The 22,206-nt window shown below is 36.2% G+C and overlaps 1 protein-coding gene across 1 annotated transcript in view; it reads left to right on the forward strand.

Moving 5' to 3' along the window:
- DENND1B (DENN domain containing 1B) overlaps positions 1-18,493 on the forward strand; it is a 267,164-nt gene extending 248,671 nt beyond the window's left edge. The window contains exons 20-22 of the mRNA XM_028120237.2: positions 9,962-10,035; positions 10,995-11,211; positions 12,206-18,493. Coding sequence (XP_027976038.1) covers positions 9,962-10,035; positions 10,995-11,211; positions 12,206-12,742 — 828 coding nt within the window. The 3' untranslated portion in view covers positions 12,743-18,493. The remainder of the gene's footprint in view (positions 1-9,961; positions 10,036-10,994; positions 11,212-12,205) is intronic.
- The last annotated feature ends 3,713 nt before the right edge of the window (positions 18,494-22,206 follow it).

The following is a 22,206-nucleotide window of genomic DNA, read 5'->3' on the forward strand; positions in this document are numbered from 1 at the left end:
TGATTAACATAACAATAAAAATAAAAATAAATAGAAATATTACAACTTGACATTAATTGTGAGTGGTATTAACGGTCATTTAAATAAGTTTTCATCTCTGATCAAAAAGTTTGCGTTCAATTATATTCCTACAATGAAGGATAAATTTATATTTACAGCTACTTTATCATATTCAATAATTGGCATTTTTACCATGTATTTTTTGAAAATCTTGAGAAGAGGGATATCTTTTCCTTTACTATGCCTCACAGTATGGAAGACAGTAGCATGGGTAACTGGTGTTTCATGGATTGTTGTGGAATGGAGAGATGCTAAGAATTTTTTAAAATTGAGATGTGGTTACTACCTTATTTTAAGGAATGTACAATAGCAGCTTTCAGTAGGTTCTCAAATATTTGTTGAAGGAAAATAAAACAATAATTGGCTTTCTGTTACTCTCCATTATCAGAGCCTACCTGTGCCCCCACCCCAACCAATTTTTCATCTCCCACCTTTTCTTGCTAGATCCTCTTATCTCCCCCATTTCCTTACAACCCTCCATAAATTTAAATTTATCCAGTCTTTTGCCTTCCTAGTATATTACCTGCCATCTAGTGATCAAAAGGGTAATTGCAAAATTAATGCACCCTTAAAGAGCCCTGTGCACCAGCACAGGTTTTAACCCACAGTGCTCTGATAGTGGCCTTTCATTCCATTATATATGCTGTGATCGTCCCACCACAGGGCCTTTGCACATCTTGTTCTCTCTTATCATCTACTTAACACCTATTCACCTTTTAGGGCTCAATTCAAACATGTTTCAGGGAAAGACTTACCTTGATTTCCCCAACTAGATCAAATTCCTCAAAGAAATCATACTTTAGTACAAATTATTACAGTCGTACTTTAATGTTTATTTTATAGCTATTTAATTTAATTTATTTTTAACTTATTAGAATTTAATCTACGTGGGGGCAGGGAGCCTTGTTCTCAGTCATCATTGTACCCTAGCCTAAAACCCAATGCCTAGCACATAGATAGTATTTCTGTAATCTTTGTTGAATGAACAAATGAATATAATGATTTTCTGTACCTCATGAACACTGAAAATGCTTAAGTCAATTAGGATAGTTCTTTGCATTATATAGTTTATCAGTTTTTTAATTCATTTAAATACTCAACAGAAACTACCTACTATGTATGGAGGTATTTATTTATTCAGGAAACAATAAATGCCTACTTTAAAGAATAATTTTACATAACTCCCTTATTTTATTTTGTTCATTACCTAGTGAGGGAAATAGTAAGATGTTAAAAGCTGATACAACAGATAATCTGAAGAACAGACACTTAGGAATACTGAAGTGTATATGGTAACGGATACCAAAACCATTGATATCTACACCATAATTGTACTTCACTGGACAAAATTGTATCTCTATGGACATGAAGCTGCTGCATTGCCACCAGTCCTCCATGGGTTGACTTCTGTCCCTGTAAGGTTACAAATAGTCAGGGACTATGAATGGTACAGACCACATTAGTATCAGATAATCCTGGAAAGGAATGCTAGACGACAGCCAACATTCCTTTGAAAGGACACATTTCAAAATCTTTTACAGTTTTCCCTGTAATAATAATCTCGAAGATTATTTTTGATCAAAAAAGGAAGGCTGTTCTCATTAGGTTTGTTCTATTATTTATATTGGAGCAGTAAGAATGATAATTCACCATATAAGTCTCCTTGACTTTGCTTTATAGATCTATAGCCATGCAGTATTGACCAGCTTTAAGGCCAGAGAATTTATTTCTTTCTGGAAGTTTTCTTTTCTTATTTATTTATTTTAAAGATTTATTTATTCTAGAGAGAGACAGAGAGAGTGAGTGGAGGGAGGGGCAGAAGGAAAGGGAGAGAGAGAGAATCCCAAGCAGATTCCCCGCTGAACGTGGAGCCTGATACAGGTCTCCATCCCACGACCCATGAAATCATGACCTGAGCCAACATCATGGGTCGGACACTTAACTGACTGAGCCACCCAGGTGCTCCTTTCTGGAAGTTTTCGTAAGAAATCTCAGTTTGGGCTTGTAAAAAGTCTGTTATTTCATATCCTGAGGCTAGGAAACCAAACCCAAGAAATCTTTCCACCATAAGTTCTATCTGAAATGCCTATAAATTAGGGTGAATTTCTCAAAGTTCTCCAGATTTGTTGTTCCCTGACTTGCTCAGAAAGGCACTTGTAAAGCTGGACTCTGTCAGACAGACACCAGGCATGTTTTCCTGGGAAGGCATTGTAGCCACTGGCCCCATAAATATAGCCAACCTTTGTTTCATAATAGTGGCTTATCCTAACTTCTACTTGGTTGCATGATTTGTGTGCATTTGTATCCTGGCAAGGTAGATAAAGACAATGCAAAATGCAGATTACTATAGAATCAAATAACCCCACAAAGGCTTCTAAACAACATCCAGAATTCTACTGATAGGACACTCCATAATCTTTTGTTCCTTTCAATGTCTTTTACAGTTTTTCTGACACTAATATGTGCCCCACGTGTGCTTGGTGAGGGTATGAGAGGTAAATTAGCAAGATACCTGCCATCAAGAATCTCCTGTACAGTGGGAGAGAGAGAATTTAACCATGACCATAGTACAGTGGGATGGACAAGTCCCATGAGAAATATGTGTACAGGTACTGTAGGTGGCATATAAATTGATTGATGAATGAGGAAATATTTCTTGAAGAGGGAATTCATGAGCTAAGGCATGAAAGATAATTAGAAAAAGAGGGGAAACACCATGGAGAGGGAAGTTCTGGTAGACACATCAACACATGTGTAGGACAGAGGCAGAAGAAACTGGGAAGCACACAAGCAAGGAAGAGGGCTTGGTAGTGTGGGAGCAGACATCTGTATAGCAAATGGAAACTTCAGAGAGACTAACTTAGCCAGGTTCTTCTGGGCAAAAGTAAGGAGGATGAGATTTATCCTCAAAATTGTAAGGAACCATTGGATTTATTTAAAGAGGAGTGTAGTATTGTTAAGTTTGCCTTTTAAAAGATCTGTCAGCAGTTTAGAGGCTGTAGCATTCTACAAAGCAGGATAATAGAGACTTAGATTTTCAAATGAGAACAGATGTGTACAGACAGAGTGGGGATAGGAACAGGGAATAAATGTAAGAAAAGAGCTTTTCAGGGAGAGGAATCAACATGTGCAAAGGTCCTGTGGTGGAACAAGTCAGGGCAAATATAAGGGATTGAAAGAAGGCTGTGGCAATGCCTTGTGGATTAGAACAAAGTGAATGAAGTGGGCAAGGGCCAAGGGCCTGGACTTGCAAGACCTGATAAATGAAGAGCAAAATGAAGAAAGTTATTTATCTTTTTGTTTGTTTCCTTCAACAAATATTTCTTGAAAACCAACTAAAAACTGCTACTCTGCACTCCCTGAAAATAAAGCAGCAGATACATCTCATTTTTCTCTGACTTTTTGGCATCTCTTTATTCCACAAACATCCAGTAAGCACCTATTATATGCATACCACTGTTTTCCATGCAGGAGAAGTCATACAAAAGAGCCCAAAAGTCACAAAGAAGCATGAGATGTGGCTTTCACTTATCGAAAGCTCAGGGTACAATTGTGCAAGCAGATACATAAACAAGTAATACAATATGATTAATCCATTGGCCAGATGTTTGCCAAATATGTGGCTACATAAAGGGCAGGTATAGGAAGGCTTTACAGAGGTTACATTTGCGTTACATATTGAGGAATAAGTAGGACTGTTTTTTGTTTTTGTTTTGTTTTTGTTTTTAGTAAAGAAGAAAGCGAAGGTAAATTCTGACAAATGTGTGCAATGGTATAACAGTGAATTCTATATGAGAACTAAGTCATTTGCTGTGGGTAAAGTATTAGGTGGTGGCCAGTTGGACATGGGGAGAAGAACAAAAAGAAAAAGCAAAAAGATAGGTCTTGACCATGTTTGGTTGGGAGTCTCTTCTTAATGCCAAGAAGTTGGACTTTTACCTTGAGGGAAATTAATGCTTTTAATCAATCAAGGGAGTAAAATTACTAGATACAAGGTTTTTTACAAAAGGAACATTGAGGCATATTCTGGCAAGTGTATATTTAGGTTTTAAAAATAGAACTGTGTGATGCTGATTTTAAGGATGGAGAGATAGCCTCTTAATTAATTTTAGCTGTATTTTTACCATGTGTATGGTAAGATATTTTAATGGTTGAAATGGTTGCATTTCATTTGGCAAAAACCGTATGTGTGCATTTTTATGAGAGTATTGTTTATCTAAATAAAGTGTTACTTAAGTGAATTTATTAATTTCTAAGTTAGATTTGATTACTGGTATCAATATCCATTAAACAAATAACAGACTAAGGGATTTTTGCCTGAGATTATAAAGATCAATGTGATGCCATGTGCTAAAATGTGTACAATGTAACTGTTTTCTTTTTGTGTGACTTTATTATTACCTTCATTTCCTACAACTGTAATCATGTTTTAAAATATCAGAACCTGAAAAGATTGAATTTTATGATTAAAAGAGGCTGGTGGCTAACTTTGTGGACACCCAAAAAATGTCATCCCAGTCCATTAACACATCCTAAAGATTGGAGGCAGCAAAAAACAGCATTATAATTCTGTCCCTTGTGGCAATAAATTTTAAAAACCAGACTATTATTGGTATTCTGACCAGAAAAGAAAAAGTCTCTTTACCTTTCTATAAAAAGTTATGGGGGCACCTGGGTGGCTCAGTCAGTTCAGTGTCTGACTGGTGATTGCAGCTCAGGTCATGATCTCAGGGTGGGGAGATGGAGCCCTGTGTCAGGCTCCGGGCTCAGCAGGGAATCTCCTTGGGATTCTCTCTCTCCCTATCCCTCTGCCCTTCCACTTGCTCTCTCAAATAAATAAATACATCTTTTTTTTAAAAGTTATGAAAAAAACTATACACATTTCAAAATGCAGAAAAGAGAGGAACCTAAATAATGGCAAAGAGCAGACACCCAGACGGTGGCCGGCTTGCCCTGCAGTCTGCCGAGTTTCCACGTGCATGCAGGATGTCACATCATCCAGCAGATCTTTGAAAAAATATTTTTAAGGTGTTTTTTTCTCCTTGGGAATCCACTTACTTTTTTCCTTCTCTTCAATATTTTTTACCATGTTGACTGCGTATATCTTTATCTCTTAATCACTTCATAATCGTTGTTTTTTTTTTTTAAAAAAAAGCATCTGTCCCTAACCACAGGCCATGTTATGACTGTCTTGGCGCTTATCTCAGGGAGTGGGAGGTAATCATTTATGATGAAAGTGTTTATTGCCCCTAACAACTTTCCTGTTGGACACTTCTTTCTTTGAGATTTCTATCCAGATCTGAAATAGAAAGTTTTTCTCTGAATATATATAATATACAAAACTCATTTGCATCTGCTTATTACTGTTATAGTTAAAACAATTAAAATATATACTTCTTCCCAAAGGTCAGTTGTATTAAAAAAAAGTGTATGTATTTTATTTTTATTCTGTGTATTGAGATTACTTTTCTCTTTCTTATTTATATTTCACTTTCTGTTTAGTGTGCAGGTTTTCAGTAACAATATATCTGTGATTTATGAACCCAGGTAAAGATGTACTGTTATTGGCTATGTATTACTACCCTAAAGAATACACAATATATTTTCTGCAGTCTAAGCTTATTTGCTACCAATTATCCATAAAAGACTTCTATTTACAAAATTGTGGCCAGGTCTTTTTGCCCTCTGTTGTGTGTTCTGGCATAGTGGAAACAATCCTTTATTTCCCCTGAAAGCATAGTGCCTGAGTCCCAATCCGCTGGAAACAGTAATGTGGGGATAATCTGGGTTCATAAAAGCTTAGAAACTCATGGTGCTCATGTTACATAAGCTGCCATTTTTCTCTACCTTGAATGTTAATCAAATTGTAACTTTTTTCTCCCTTTGTTTTTCTTGTGTGACCTTAACCAATTATATAATTTTATGTCATCAAGCATTGACACATTGACTATGTGTTTGTACATCGTCACTTCATATAGGGAGATTGCAGTTCCTACTGCCTGATATATATCCAATAACTACTAATTAGGAGCTTATTTCAGACAGCCAAACAACTTGTAAGTGTACTGAGAGTATTGATAGTACAGATATTAACACGCATAGAAAGGACAATATTATACTAATCAGTTGTATTTCTGATTTTAACTCTATTGTGAAAATTCATTACAAGATATACCATTTAACAACATCCCTATTTAGAAATTGACAGAACCCTCACCTAGCTAGGAAATAAAAAACCAAATTCAAACATATTTGTGAAGCTTATGTGAGTAGCTTCATAAAAAAAGTTGTGGTTAACAACAACACAGAATAAAACAACTGAGAATCTCCAGTAGATGTAGAATATAAAAGTAACTTCTGAAAGAAAATGAACAAGGGCCTAGCAACACAGCAGAGAAGGACATTGGCTGTGGTTCCTGTTCTTGATAAGGTGTATGATCTTGAGTAAATTATGTAGCCTCTGTGGTATACCTCCAGATTGACCATGGGGTTCATTAGACTCTAAGCTACTTAATGGCAGAGACTCAGCCTAACTCAACTCTGTATTCCTAGACCCCAGCCCCACTGCATGTGTATATTAGAGTGCTTTCCAAAGTATTTACAAACATAAATATTAAGCTATGCATATAATATCTTGTAATAATTCTTAAATAGTCAATAGTGATTTTTTAAGTAGCAGCATGAAGTCTCAGCTCTCTCGTAGTTTTGTTTGGTTTTAGTTCTGATTTTTTTTCTTGTAATAATTGAATGCATGACCCCTACCTGGCATAATGGTAAGCATATACAGATGTCAATGTAATAATAATGACTTGTTTTTAGAAACAAAGAATTGTACTATATTTTGTGAGTTTTGGAGGGGGTGGATGAAATGTGTTTTCCCTTCAGAAATAATACTGTAAGTGACAGTTGTGTGCCTAGGCCATTTCTCAAATTTCTTTTTGACTCATATACCTTAAACTTATCGTAAAATGATTATTACAGTTATAGACCGCAGTACATAGCTAATCACCAAACTCATGGAGAAACTCACTACACATTCCACCAGGGGTTACAAAAACATGTTTCTCTCTACTCATTCTTTCCTTCCTACCACTCTCAGCATGGGCAAAGAGGATGAGGTGGAGTAAGGATCCAGGACCATAGATTCCAGAGATTTGCTTATTCTTTATGGCTGCAATAGAAGAAAACAGTTGTCTAGATTGGGAGATCAGAATCGGAAGACAGAAAGTTAGTCCTCTGATGATATAATAATTCAAGTCTCCAAATTCAGCTTTGCTGCCATCCATTCAGAAACATGGTTTGCTGCCGTGGGCACCCATAGCACCCAGATCTGGCCTTTAAATGTCATCTCCTACTTAAAAGAACTAAACTCCTATAGGGAGTGGCTGATTCCAGGTCTGATGCAGAAAATATGTAAGTTGTAATGAGACATTATGTTAGGCCAAAAGCAAGAAGCTTATTAAAGAGCTTCTGAGACCATGTTTAAAGGACACAGGAGGGGCGCCTGGGTGGCTCAGTCGTTAAGCGTCTGCCTTCAGCTCGGGTCATGAACCCAGGGTCCTGGGATCGAGCCCCACATCGGGCTCCCTGCTCAGCAGAAGGCCTGCTTCTCCCTCTCCCAGTCCCCCTGCTTGTGTTCCCTCTCTTGCTGTCTCTCTCTCTCTCCATCAAATAAATAAATAAATAAATCTTTTTTTTTAAAAAAAAAGGACACAGGAAACAACTTGAATGGGCTAACACTGACCAAAGATGGGACCATTTAAAAAAAAACAAATTATTTTATTGTGGATAAAACACTTTACATAATTCAAACATGTAAAAGTAAAGAGAAGCTTATAAGAATTCCTAGATACCATGGGGCATCTGGGTGACACAGTTGGTTGAGCATATGATTCTTAGTTTCAGCTCAGGTCATGAACTCATGGTTGTGAGTTCAAGCCCCGCCGTCCAGCCCCATGCTCAGCATGGAATCTGCCTGAGATTCTCTCTCTGTCTCTCTCTCTGTGCCTCCCACTCGCTCTCACTCTCTCAAGTAAATAAATAAGTCTTAAAAAAAAAAAAAGAATTCCTGGCTACCTTTCAAAAGTACAGCTTCAACAGTTATCAATGTATGGTCAGTCTTATTTCAGTACCAGCCCTACCCATGATCCCAGCCCACCCCTGGCTTTTTTTGAAGTAAATAGCACAGCATATTTAACCTGCAAATGTTCAAGATATATCTCTAAGAGTTAAGAACAATTTTAAAAACATAATCATGGTATCATTAAAAAATGAGACAGATCAGACATCAAGAAGAGGGGCGCCTGGGTCATGCAGCACAATCTGCTGGAGATTCTTTCCCTCTCCCCCTGCCTCTGCCCCTCCCCACCATGCACACTCTTGCACTCGCATGCTCTCTCTCAAATAAATAAATCTTTTAAAAAAATCAAGAACAACTGTGATAGGCTGAGCCACATCAGATATATACAAATGATGATGACATTTTAAAAACCCTCACAGCTCACCTTCAGAGATTGGTAGGCATAAGCTCATTACTCTGGAAATTGTTGAACAAAAGGAAAGCATCAGAATTTATCCTACCTCTGCTGTACACCTTGTATTTCAGAATAGCCAAATAGTTAATAGGACAGAACTCTTGGTAGAATGCCAACAAGTAAAGATAGAAGGAATGCTTTTGAAAAACATAATTTTGGAGCCCCTTCTGCATAATTAATTTACCCAAGGATTATCATAGGATGCTAAAACCATCAAGTGAAAGAAAATTCATAATGGATGGTATCAGCCAACCTGAATTCTGAAGCCATTAATGGATCTTAGTACCACCAAAAGTGAGACATCTTAACATTATGTACCTCCCGGTGTGATGCAGTAAAAAAAAAAAAAAAAACACACATCTCAACACATGTAGCATATTCTTACCAAAAACAGAGAAAAACAAAAAATCAGAAATAGGGTAACCAAGCTTCCAGATGTGACTGCCAGTTTATAAGAAGAGGATAGGAATCACATGTTCAAGGACACAAATGGCACAAAGGACGGGGAAGGTGAAACTGATAGTCTCTGAAGGAGACTTGACAGACATACCAACCAAATCGTGTTAGCCATGTTGAGATTCTGGTCCACATAAACTAAAATATTTTGGGGGTAATAAGGGCATATGAGAATGGTCTGAGAATAGAGGATGTTAAAGAATAATTGTTCATGTGTATGGTAAGATAATGATATCTGTTAAAGATATATATTGAAGTGTTTACAGGTGAAATGATAGGTTGTCTAGCATTCGGTTCAAAACCTTGCTATTCAGTGAGGGACTTTCAGATCCAGCAGCACTAACTTCACCTAAGAGCCTGTTAGAAATGCAGAAACTCCAGCCTCATCCTTAGAACCCAATAGAGTCAGAATCTACATTTTCACCATGATCTCCAAGAGATTTATATGCACATTAAGTATTGAGAAGTACTGCCTTAAAATAATTGGGGAGACAGATAAAAGAAACAAGATTGGCAAATATTGATTATTGAAACTAGGGGTAAGTGCGTGGGGATATAATTGATTATAAATTAAGTATTTTTAAACCAGGGACTGACAGGCTAGATGTGTGTGTGTGTGTGTGTGTGTGTGTGTGTGTGTGTGTGTGTGTGTGTGTGTGTGTGTGTGTATGTGTATTCAATCCAGTGATTTGTTTTTTGTCTATTGGTTTGAGCTGTAAGTGTTGACATCAGTATTGCCTGATTCCCTCCCCTTCTTACTGCACAGCTTGTCAAGTTACTGAGTAATGTTAAAAAATCCTGAATTCATATTTCTCTTAAAAGCATTCTTGTCAAATCAAATTATTCCTTTAAAATTTATGAAAAAGACTTATTTTAACTAATGCCAATTTATGGTCAACTCCTCCCTCTAGGCACACTTAAAAAGACCTCTTAGGAGTCTTGATGGTACTCTGTATGATGATGACTATGACGAGAGAGCGAGCAAGTAAGTCGTGATGGATTTTACTGTCCTGCTAAGTGTTGTGGCTGAAAGGCAGACGTTTTAGGATTTCAAAAGATAATCAAAGGATGTGCACTCCTAGAGATCAGATTTTGCTCTCTTGCAATGTTCTTCAGCAAAAGGAACCAGTGCTCATTGGAGTCTCATGGGGGATGAATCTTGAGATGGGAAAGCAAGCTAGACCTGAAATACCTTGTTCTTGGAAAGCGGTAAGGCCTACAGAAATATCTGCAATAGTGTTAAAGGGGAAATAGGAGCCCACCTAAGTTGGGCCCCTACCCTGCTCATGGAGAGGGGCAGGCTAAATGGTAGCAACAGTGATAATAGTCAATTAAAACAAGGTAGGGAAGGGGAGGGGTTTAAATCTGTGGTGATACCAGAAAAGGAAATTTTAAGACAAAGTATTAAAAATTAATTTCACCATAAAGTAAGGGCAATAACAATAGTGTTTTTCTTAAACAACTTAAACTTATATGGGGGTGACAAAATGGACAGTCTTTTTTTTCCATTAAGTATATCTTTGTCTATATAAAGGAATATGCATTCTTCTCTAAAATAAGTGAATAAATAAATAAAGGGAAAACCACATGCAAATATTGAAAGTGAACTCAGGCTATAGCAGGCTTTCCAAAAGTTCCATCTACTATTTCTAAGGCTAATGTCCCAAATCCCACAGAACTAGTGTGAAAAGTGCTGCTTCTGCTTCCAGATTGAGTAAGGTCCCATAGCTATCTGTTTGTATTTTCTTAGTGCACGTACTCAAAATTTCCTGTATTTGAATTGGTATACACACATCACTCTAAAGAATTTGGCCATGAACCAGTTCACCATTTTGTTGATGTTCCGCTGAGAAGCACTTTGGTTTTAAGACTCTCTCACTAATTGAATGTTGTTCACATACATGTGTAGGTGTGACTGCTAATGCATGCTTTCTTTTCCTTCAGGTTGTCCTCTGAAGATGGAGAAGAAGCTTCTGCTTATTTTTATGAAAGTGATGACTCCGTTGAAACAAGAGTAAAGACCCCTTACTCAGGCGAAATGGACCTCCTAGGAGAAATCTTAGACACATTGAGCACACACAGCTCAGACCAAGGAAAGCTAGCGGCAGCGAAGAGCTTGGATTTCTTCAGATCAATGGATGATATTGATTATAAACCTACGGTTAGTTGATTTTTTCAACCTATAAAATTAAATGAGGGGGCGCCTGGGTGGCTCAGTTGGTTAGGCAACTGGCTTCGGCTCAGGTAATGATCCTGGAGTCCCAGGATTGAGTCCCGCATCGGGCTCTCTGCTCAGCAGGGAGTCTGCTTCTCCCTCTGACCCTCCCCCCTCTCATGCTCTCTCTCATTCTCTCTCTCAAATAAATAAAAATCTGTTGAAAACATTCTTACCCTTTGGTGTGCATTTCCTCATGTTACAATCTTAGTTGGTCAAAGCATTTAGCCTCTAACAGGGAAGTAGTCAACTCTTCAAAAATATGAGAAAATTTAATCATTAAGAATTATTTCTAGTTTCAGAATTCTGTATTTTCCCATTTATGTATCCAGTTCTGGTGGTTATTGACATTCATTGAAAAAAAATTTTTATCAAGCCATAATATTCTCTTACAATCTAGTTTTATAGTTGTCTTTTCTGGGGAATTTTTTAAGTGTGAAATGTTCCCACTTTTTTTCCATATTTCCTGGATCTTCAAAAATATGTTTAAGAAATGTCTCAATTCAAGTACTTTTTCATTATATTGCTTCAAAAATGAAGAGTGTTTTAAACATAGTGAAATGAATGTTTTAAAAAACACAAGAGATGGAAGTATGAGTAAATGGCCACCCTGTGGTGATTGTAATTCCAGAACTTCGCTTGATGTAGTTGGTCTATTTGGGGATTTTGAGGGGCTGGGGATTGGCAGGTTCTTTTCATTTACTTTTTCAGCTTTGTTGAAGTATAATTGACAAATAAAAAATTGTATATGTTTATGTATTTTCTTGTTAATAGACCCATTTGCAGGTGCTCAGAATTAATGCTGTATTTCCTCTGTGGGGAACTTCCCAGTTGTCAGCCTTGAAAGATATTAATATTTTATTTCAAAATGGAAAAAAAATGCTCATGTAACATTATAATCTCATTAAAATTTTTCTGAATTTGTTGTTTCTTCTTTCAGAATACATCCAATGCACCCAGTGAGAATAATCTGGCCCTGCTTTGCAGTGGTTCTGGTGATCAAGCAGAGTGGCATCTCGGGCAAGATGATAGTGCCCTCCATGGCAAACACCTTCCTCCCTCTCCCCGGAAGCGGGTTTCCTCCAGCGGTTTGACAGATTCTCTGTTTATCCTGAAAGAGGAAAACAATGAAAAATACCTCAATGTTGACAATATGAGGGAGCCTGCGGTCATGGAAAAGCCAGCTTCTGCTTCAGTGTTGGATCTACAGCTCGCTTCACCTGAAGTTTCCGAAAATGAAAAAGCTAAAACAGAAAAGAAAGAAACACTAAGCCAGATTTCAGACGATCTGCTTACACCCAGCCTTGGGCGACGTTCATCTACTTTTGTTCCTTGGGAGAAAGAAGGGAAAGAAGCCAAAGAGACTTCAGAAGATACTGGACTACTTCATGAAGTAGTGTCATTATGTCACATAACATCTGCCTTCCAGCAAGACTTAAACATTTCAGAAGAAAACACGAGTGGAAACCACCCTTAAATCAACTATTAAGAGTCATTCACTTGCATCCAAACTTCTAAGGAGACATTTTAGAATTCCTTGTAATCTCTATAGTAAACAGATTTGTAGGAATGAGAGTTCTTAGTACTGTCTAAAAGTTATTTTTCATTTGGAACATACATTTTCCCCACTCATTCATCTCATGAATATATATTATTGATTGATTTTTAAATGTAAAGCTGATTCTTCTACTGTGCTCTTAAATCAGGTACTAGTTTGTATGTATATTGGAAGTATATGTCAAACATGATTTCCCAGTATTTGGTGCTTAATGCCATTCATTTTATTTAAACTAATATGCAGATATAACCCTTGCACATAACCAGTAGCAACCCTACTAATCTGGTTGAGCATGAACTGGTCAGTATATCAAAACTTATCAAAACTAGCCTGAAACTGCTGAAACTGTTGGCCCACTAACTGCCTTAATCCTAAGCCTATATTTAGCATACTTTAATAATTTATGGAATTACCTGTAAATTTTGAAGGATAAGTTATAAGTGTTCTGCAGAGCAATAATGCCTTTTTCTATTCGTTGAATCAAGGACAAAATTCATTTTTCAAAGTTTAAAAGCTCTCTTGTGGACACTGCAGCCATGTTTTCCAAAATGTATAAAGGTACACATTTACCTTTCACTCAGTGAAATATATGAAGTGCTGAATTACAATGTGAAATTAATGACTTCTGTTTACAAATGAGACATTCTAAAATTTTTTCAGTCTCTCGGTATGCCTTTGCTATCTAGGAATCCAGCCCCAGAAAGCCAGATGCAATACGAACTGTCCTGATAAAGAAATGTTCCTGTCTTTTTTGTTTTTCTTAACTAATAATTCAAAATATTTATCATCTCAAATTTACTTTTCAAAATAATTGACTTTATATTTTAGAAGTTTTAGATCTACAGAAAAATTATGAAGAAAGTACAGAGAGTTCCCATTATGTCCTTGCATACAATTTCCCCTATGATTAATATTTTACATCGGTATGGTACATTTGCCACAATTAGTGAACCAATATTGATAGTCCATGCTTTATTCAGATTTCCTTAGTTTTCCCTAATGTCTTTTTTCTCTTCCAGAATCCCATCCAAGATACCACATTACATTTGGTTGTCATGTGTCTTTAGATTCCTCTTGGCTGGGATATTTTCTCACTTTCCTTGTTTCTGATGACCCTGACAGGTTTAAAGAGTACTGATCTGTTGGTCGAATATATTATAGAATGTCCCTCTATTAGAATTTGTTTGCTGTTTTTCTCATGATTACACTGTGATTGTCGGCTTGGGGGAGGAAGATTACAGAAGTAAAATGTCATTTTTATTACATCATACCCAAGGTACATAATGTCAGCATGATTTGTGAATGTTGATGTTGACTTTGATAACCTAGCTGAGGTGGTGTTTGTCAGGTTTTTCTTCTATACTCTTTTCCACCTCCCTTTCTATACTGTAGTCTTTGGAAGAAAGTCACAGTGTACAGCCCACACCTAAGGAGTAGGGCTTTATGCTTCCTCTCCCTTAGGGTGGAGTATCTACAAAAATTATTTGGAATCCTTCTGCAAAGGAGATTTGTCTCCTCTCCCTTAAATTCACTGCTAAACACTGAAATTCATCTCAGAAGGGTATCATGCATTGACTGCTTCATGATAGGCTAGATTGACAGGAAAAAATAAGGGGAAAAAAACAGTGGTGTTACAGTTAATTTGGTATTTGTATATTCAATATATATTCTGTACATCCCCAATCGTGATTATTTTTTAAAAATTGTCATTTTAGAAAAGTTGTTTGAGAAACCATTCAAGAGCCCCATCAGGACTGTTCCCTAAAATATTTACTGAAAGAATTTAATTTTCAGTTAAAAAAAAACCCTAGAAGGGGATTTGTTAAAAACATTGCTTAAAAATATGTATCCAGGTCAGTCTTTAAATAATTTAAAGAAAATGACCAAGTTTTTTTCTTTTCTAAGCTACATTCCAAAATCTAAACAGGTATGTTTTATTGGGTACAATTATTCATTCATGTTTGTAAAGGAAGACAAATCTTGTTTTCCTTATAAGGAGGGAGTCTGTGTATATTAAGGAAAAAAGTGTTTAATACTTATTTTATTAACACAAAAGTAAGACTCTTGGTTCTTGTCAAATTTTGCCTTTATATACTCATTACCAAATTCCATTTCACTTTGTCAAAGCATGTAGATTTATCAGAAGAGCTGTTTTAAATGAGAAGGAAAAAAGGTCACTCTGGTGGCTAATCTGCTTGGCAAATATTTCTTTGTGATTTTTTTAAAAGAAAAAGTCTTTTAATATGACTATTGAAATGCATGTTTTCCTTCAGAATTCATAGTCTGAAAAATGAGATAATTGTGAGTGTAGCATAGGTAAAATTGGAGTTTTAGTCCATTTGCTTAATAAACATCGTGGCCTCAGAAATGTAGGTTCTTCTACCATCTGATCACCTCATGAGATGTTTGACTACAAGACTGTTGCCGTGAGGCCACTTCCAAGTATATTTGCATCAAGGTATTTTGAACTGGACCTGTGCCTTATTCTAACATGCAAAATCAGCTTTTATATTCTGTTAAAAAACAAAAGCTCTACATGTTATTCTTGGAAAAAATCCGGAAAGCTAGTATCCAAGAGACTACTAATCCAAAAGTATTAGTATTTCAAATCATTAATATTTTGAGTATTCAGTCTGCTCTTAAACTAGACTTCCCAGTATTATGGTGGATATAGGGAGAATAAAGTGAAATTAAGGTGAATTCTGAAACAAAAGTATTATTTTATTTTCTCCTATTATTCATATTTTCTATTATAACTAAATGAAATATTTGTATAAACTCCTCTACTGTTTGCATTTGTTTTTCAAAGAAGCTTTACCTGTTCTACCAGAGTTCTATAAATGAATAAGTCTTTGGCTATCGTGCATAGTCTTTTATGTGGTCTCTAAATCGTCATGATTCTCCCTGAATCCCACTCTAGCTTTTATCCTTTGTGTCCTTAAATTTTGCATCTATGATATTTCAGGGGGAGATAGAAGAGTCATGTGTGAATTTAAGAGCTATTGTTTTGTTAGGTCAACGTGTTGTTAAGTGGTAAATTTTGATGGTTACCTACTTTAGCATATTTTAGGAAGACACCAAAACATAGCAGGATGATTTTTCTGTTCATAACTCATTGCACTTAGGAAATATTTATCGACCCTTTGTACCAGTCATATACAAGGTACAGTAACTGGGGATATAAGGAAATAAACTAAGTAACATAGTCCCTGCTCTGAAGGAACCAATTAAAAGGGAAAGAAATGACAAATCTCTGTTAATAATAATAATGATATATTTTGCTTAGAAGTTATTAGCCCAAGGTTCTAACACCAAAAAAAAAAAAAGTCCTTTAAAGCTGCTTAATCTAAAACATGCTCTAAGTATAGAACCACGGTACCACTTCTAATTTCATTAACTTTATTATTTTAACGAAGTATAATAATGCTGCTATTTTAAGATATCTACTTTTAAAGGACAGACTTAGAAGCTCTTAGAAACTAAGTGTCCTTGTTTCTCTGATTCTCTGTCCCCACTATGCTCAATCTTTTGACCAGGCAGCACAGAGCTCTAAAATGGCATGGTGCTCCTTTGCAATCATTAGACCACTTTACTTACTTTAGGATTAACTGAGGGTGTAGGTGCATGTTGATGGAAACTAGTTTTTACTGTCTTTATCTTGATAATAGCATTTCTCTAGAAACAGCCTCCCCTGTCCCCACCTCTTAAATTAAAAGTGTATTTAACAGTGCTGTTGTTCAGATTCTGTGCTAATATCCTTATAATGGGATTCAGGAATGTTCATGAATTAGTTGTTTTTCTTAAATAACATGAAGAGGTAGTCTCCTGATTAAGAGGAGAAAACTGTGAATATTCTCATAATCAGCAGTGGATCTTCCTTCTCATCTAGAAAATCTGGAATTTCGGGAAAAGATTATTTTCATGAATAAATTTGTTTAGCATAAAAGACCCTGACTCTGGGTTTATACTCTAAGTCAGAACACAAATTTCAGAAAGTGAGATGAATACCCAAATCTAATTCCCCAAAGCACTTCTTAATATAAGGAAATAGCTTTTACAGATTCTGTGTCAGGACCCACGTCTTTGCTGTGTTGAGCCCGTTACTTTGTTAGTGTCTGTTTCTTAAAGCTTACTTAAGAGGCAGAATGGTTCTGAGCAAACTGGTTAACATTTTTATTCAGTCAAGATATAGGGAATCGTGTATTTAGAAAGAAGCATATTTTATTTGGAAAATAATAGGATTTTGTGCAATATTTTTCCTGCATAATTTAGTTCATATAAATATGCACATCTGCTTTTCTAGCAGATGCCTTAAGGTCATGTTTTTCAGTATTTGTGTAAAGCTGTATGTAGCAATGTTCTATGTGATCTTAGAAAAAATTCTTTATATTGTTGGCAGGAGATATGTTTTTGTTTATTTAAAATAATTATGGATATCGCATTATTGTATCATAACTAACTGCCTCAGCAACCATAAATATGCAATAAGAAAATCCTGAACCTTAGGTTAGTATTGACAATACTGTTACTTTAAAAGAAATGTATATAGTGCAAAATGCTGATTCTACATGTGTACATTTAACAAATATTCAGTTCTGTACCACATAAATCTAAATGGCATTTGTATGGTGATGACCACATATGTAGATTGTAATATCCTTTGTGATGAATCTTTGGTAAGATTTATAAAGGGCATTGCCAATACTTCTTGACTGTCTATAAATTAAGTTAATTTTTGTATAATGTACAGTTTGTTTAAGCTTAGAGCTTCTATAGATTTCTACTTTTATTATACTTGAATGAGGCAGAAAAGCACTGTGGAAAATCTGTAGCTCTCGATGTGATATGCATACATACCAAAAAATTAAACAAGGTACTGAGCAGCAAAGTCAAGTAGATGCTTTATATCCAGAAAGCTATGTTTTCTTCAAACCATACTTTAGTTAAGTAATTTAAAATATACAATCTTTTATCTTAAAAGGTTGCAAAATCACAAATGATTACCTCTTTGATGTGAGAAACCTCTAGGTCTCTTTTGTCTCCGTGTTATTTCACTTCCCAGATGAGAGCCTTAATTAGGTACCTTACAAATCCACCCTCTGGATGGTTATGCGATGTTTAGGACAGGACCGAACTTGAACTCTATGCGTGCTCAACACACCATCCTTCAGGTAGTGTAACTTCCATGTGGTTATTTTGAGAACCATTCAGTGATCCTATACCCAAAACAAGATTTCTTGAATCTGTTATGATTTAGTACTTAACAGCAATGCCTAAAACAGCAAACAAGTATGAATTGCATGAAGTCTACAACTTAATATGCATTAAGGTACATGAGAGGTTAAAACGGAACTTTCCCAAAGTTTATTTCTTTTGCTTTAAATGACTAACTGTTTAAAAGGACTGAAAATCTTGAGCATTTTGCCAGACAGGGTGACAGGTGTCTGTAAAGACCTACCCAGCATTGAGATTTGTTTCACTGTTCTTGCATCCTTGAGGCTACAGTATAAATCATCTCTAAAGTTGACTACTATTGGGAGGACATTGTGCATAAAAGTATTGTTTGGGGAATTTTTTGAAAAATATGCAAACGTAAATCTTGGATGAACTACATACTACCATGAAGTGCCCAACAATGCAGTTATGAAATAAAATTGGTCATAATTAAAATTTTGCACAGTGGTGACTCTTCTTTTCTAATTAGCTGGTTATTCCTCTCAGTGTTCCAGGTGAGGTGCTGTAGGACCCGGCCATCTTCCTCTCTGAGCTTTGTAACTCTGCTACAGTGTAAATCCCAGCCTGAATCTTCCTGACAGGTCTGCTTGAGAGGTGTCCATTCTTTCCTGTATGGTCAGCTAATTTTATTAGGCTCTAAAATCATAGAATAGGTAAGTAGAATGTCACTAGATAGACCAGAGCAGAACTAAGTTCAACAATTGTATTTATTGACTTTGATTTAAAAGTCGAGGACAGAAATGAAATGCAGTAAAGTATATGAACAATGCTCCAGAGATTAGAAGGGTGAACATCTCACCCAAGAGCTATGACAGTTCCACTGAGGGCAAAAGTCAAATTCCTATTGAAATGAGCACAAAGCTTCCCTTTGGGTACAGAATTTTGGAGAGTGATACACTGAAGTTGTCTTGTTTCCATAGAAGAAGCAAAGGTCTGACAACAAGAAAGGAGACATTATCCTTGTAAGCATCAGGTTTAGCTAACTTAATTACTGATTTAGAATATAAACTTTTTTTTTTTAATCAACGTATAGTTGACATTCAGTGTTAGTTTCAGGTGTATATTGATTTTGATTTTTAACATTTTGCCTACCACCTTCACAGAGATTAGTCTCAATACTTCTAAGTGTCTGTGTATGAGAGAGATGGTCATATCTTAATTTTATAGATGCGGAAACAAAAAACACAATTGGATTTTCCTTATATATAAGTGAAAGAAAATATCCTCTTTGGAGTATTACTATGTAGTGAGTCTGAGAATTTTCTTGCCTAGAAGTAACAGAATGAGTTACAGGACACACACACAAAAAAAATGTGTACATATGTGAAAAATACAGTATGAATAGCATAAAAATAAAATAATGTACTGTGGATGTTGCCAGGTGAATTAAAACTTTCCCCCAAGTTCTACCATTGATTTGCTTCTGTTACTTAATTTCCCTGAAGCTTTACATCCCTTTATTTAAAATAGAAGTATCTGGGGCGCCTGGGTGGCTCAGATGGTTAAGCGTCTGCCTTCGGCTCAGGTCATGATCCTGGAGTCCTGGGATCGAGTCCCGCGTCAGGATCCCTGCTCCTTGGGAGCCTGCTTCTCCCTCTGCCTCTCTCTCTCTGTCTCTCATGAATAAATAAATAAAATCTTTAAAAAAAAAATAGAAGTATCTGTTCTTAGAATAAATTATTACTGAGAAACGTTTGTGTATATGTTTGAATTCATGGCATTTTACCGTATAAAACCATAACATAAAGCTATATGAACCTTATATTTCTCTAATCCAGTGGCTATCAAACATAGCTTTTTATTAGAACTATGTGTATGGCTTTAAAGGCGGGGGGAGGGATGCCTGGACCATGCTCTTAAGAGTTTCTGGAGTAGGGGCTCCTGCATGGCACTGTCAGTTGGTGACCGACTCTTGGTTTTGGCTCAGGTCATAATCTCAGAGTGGTGGGATCAGCCCGCACTGGGCTCCGCGCTCTGTGGAGTTTGCCTAAAATTCTCTCTCCCTCTCCCTCTGCCCCTTCCCCCTGCCCTGTGTGCACTCTCTCTCTCTAAAGTAGATAAATCTTTAAAAAAAAGTTTCTGGAGTAGGTTCTGTAATTAGTCCTTTGTAGACATGAAGAAACTGAGGAACAAAATAAATGGGTAGTATCCTTAAAGTCCCATACCAACAAATGACCAAGCTAGGATATGAACCTGACAGTCTGGCTTCGGCCTCCATGCTGTATTGGGCAGAAATGCAGGACAGAAACAAAATGGCATGCTTACCATGCATTCTCCATATGATTTTCTTTTCTATCAACTCTCTCCTTTATTAGACAAGCCTTTTTTTTTTTTTTTTTACAAAATGCACTATGAAGATTTTAATGTTGAGTACAGAATTTCCTGATATCCTTTGGTGAGATTGCGTTAATGTACAGATTCTCCTTTTCTCTTTTTCTTCCCCCCCCCCCCATACTCTCCAGCTCAGCTAATTCAACCTCAACTAAACTTTGTTGTATATATATGTGTTCTCTATGGTATCTTCCCTTTCAATTTTATGGGCCATTGTTGGAGAGCAGGTTGGGGAGCCCCACTTTGATTACACATGGTAACTGTGAGAGAATGCTTGGCGAGACTGAGGAAGCTGTTCAGAGCATCTGAAGGCCCTCTCAAAATCTTCACAGATGTCATCTAGAGCTTCTTAATTTTTCTTCTGGTCAAGAACCAGCATTGGAGGCAAACTTCTTACTCTTCAGTTTTGTTACTTTAGAATCAAACTTACTTTAAATATGGGGACTGCTTCATGTTGACAGTGTTTTGTACTAACACCATTTAAGCAAGGCTTTCATTTGAAAGCATGTATTGAAAATGGACACATTCCTTTTTATAACTCCAGTTTCTAATTTGAGGTCTCACTTTGGGATATCAAAATATACTGAAGGTATTCACATAGTATTTTATTCAATTTCCCCCAAAATTTAAACTTAAAAAGTACTTTTTAAATAAGAGCTAGGTTTTCAGAGATTTGATAAATATCTGAATTGGATACAACCCATTAGGCAAAAATCCCAACTTGTGAGACAGATGGTAGGAGGAGGTGCTCTGTTTTATATTATAGGGTCCTTATAATAAGGGACATGCTCTTTGACAAACTGTTAGAAAATCACGTGAATTTCTAAAGAAATGACAATTGAGAGACATTTGAAATTAGTCTTTTAAAAATTTCCTGCTAGAAAAATTTAAGCAATTCTTTCTCATCAAAATTATATTTAAAACATGGGGATCAAACACAGTATAGCAAAGTAACATTCTGTATCATAATCAAGGAATGCTATTTGGGGGGATTATTATGGAGTATTAATATTCATGTTTAACTAGCAATTATAAAGTGAGTTAAAATTCTCTGGATAGCTTGATTTCAAGATTTTAAGAGGATTTTCAAATTGCTTTGCTATCACTCTCTTATTACAAGCTGTAGGTTAGTCTGGGTTAACAGTGTTAACAGTAGAGACCATTATGTATTTTAAGGTTTAAACTGAATAATATACACAAGCAACTGACATTTGGTTTGTTCCAGTGATTTCTTTACACATATTTGTTTCATGATTTTGAAAATGTTAGCATAGCAGGGAAGAATTTAGAGGTCATTTAAAAACTTAGCTGTATTTAAATTATTTGATAGAATCCTCCTCAAATTTGAGCCTCGGCACATGGTAAAGCAGGTCATGATCTCATGTTGATATCATGGATACTTTGAATCTCTGTGGAAATTTCAGCCTAATTGGCTGCATCTTATTTCGTGATTTGTCTTGGGTACCCTTGTTTGCAAGCTGAACTTTATTTTTTTTTTTAAACTTTCTCATCCTATCACATTTTAAATGTCACCAGACCAGTGTTTATATAGTTGGCTTCTCCTTTCCCTCTCTTTTCCATCCGTTACTGCCTCCCTCCACACAGGAGCACTTCCTTTGGAGCTCTGCTACTTTTATGCCCTGGACAGAAAAATAATCTCCCTTCGGGATAATTGACTCCTTGCAGAAATTTCTGTGTGTTCTGTGCAATCTTTTCTACCACGACCGTTTCTCCTCCCAGGTAAGATTTCAGATAATGTTTGATTTCAATTAATTATGTTAAAGGCGAAAGACTTATGCGATATGAAGAGAAACCAG

Source organism: Eumetopias jubatus, unplaced genomic scaffold (genome assembly GCF_037043125.1).
Source record: "Eumetopias jubatus isolate StellerSeaLion01/CBP00866 unplaced genomic scaffold, mEumJub1_p1.0 scaffold_12, whole genome shotgun sequence".
Classification (NCBI taxonomy): domain Eukaryota; kingdom Metazoa; phylum Chordata; class Mammalia; order Carnivora; family Otariidae; genus Eumetopias; species Eumetopias jubatus.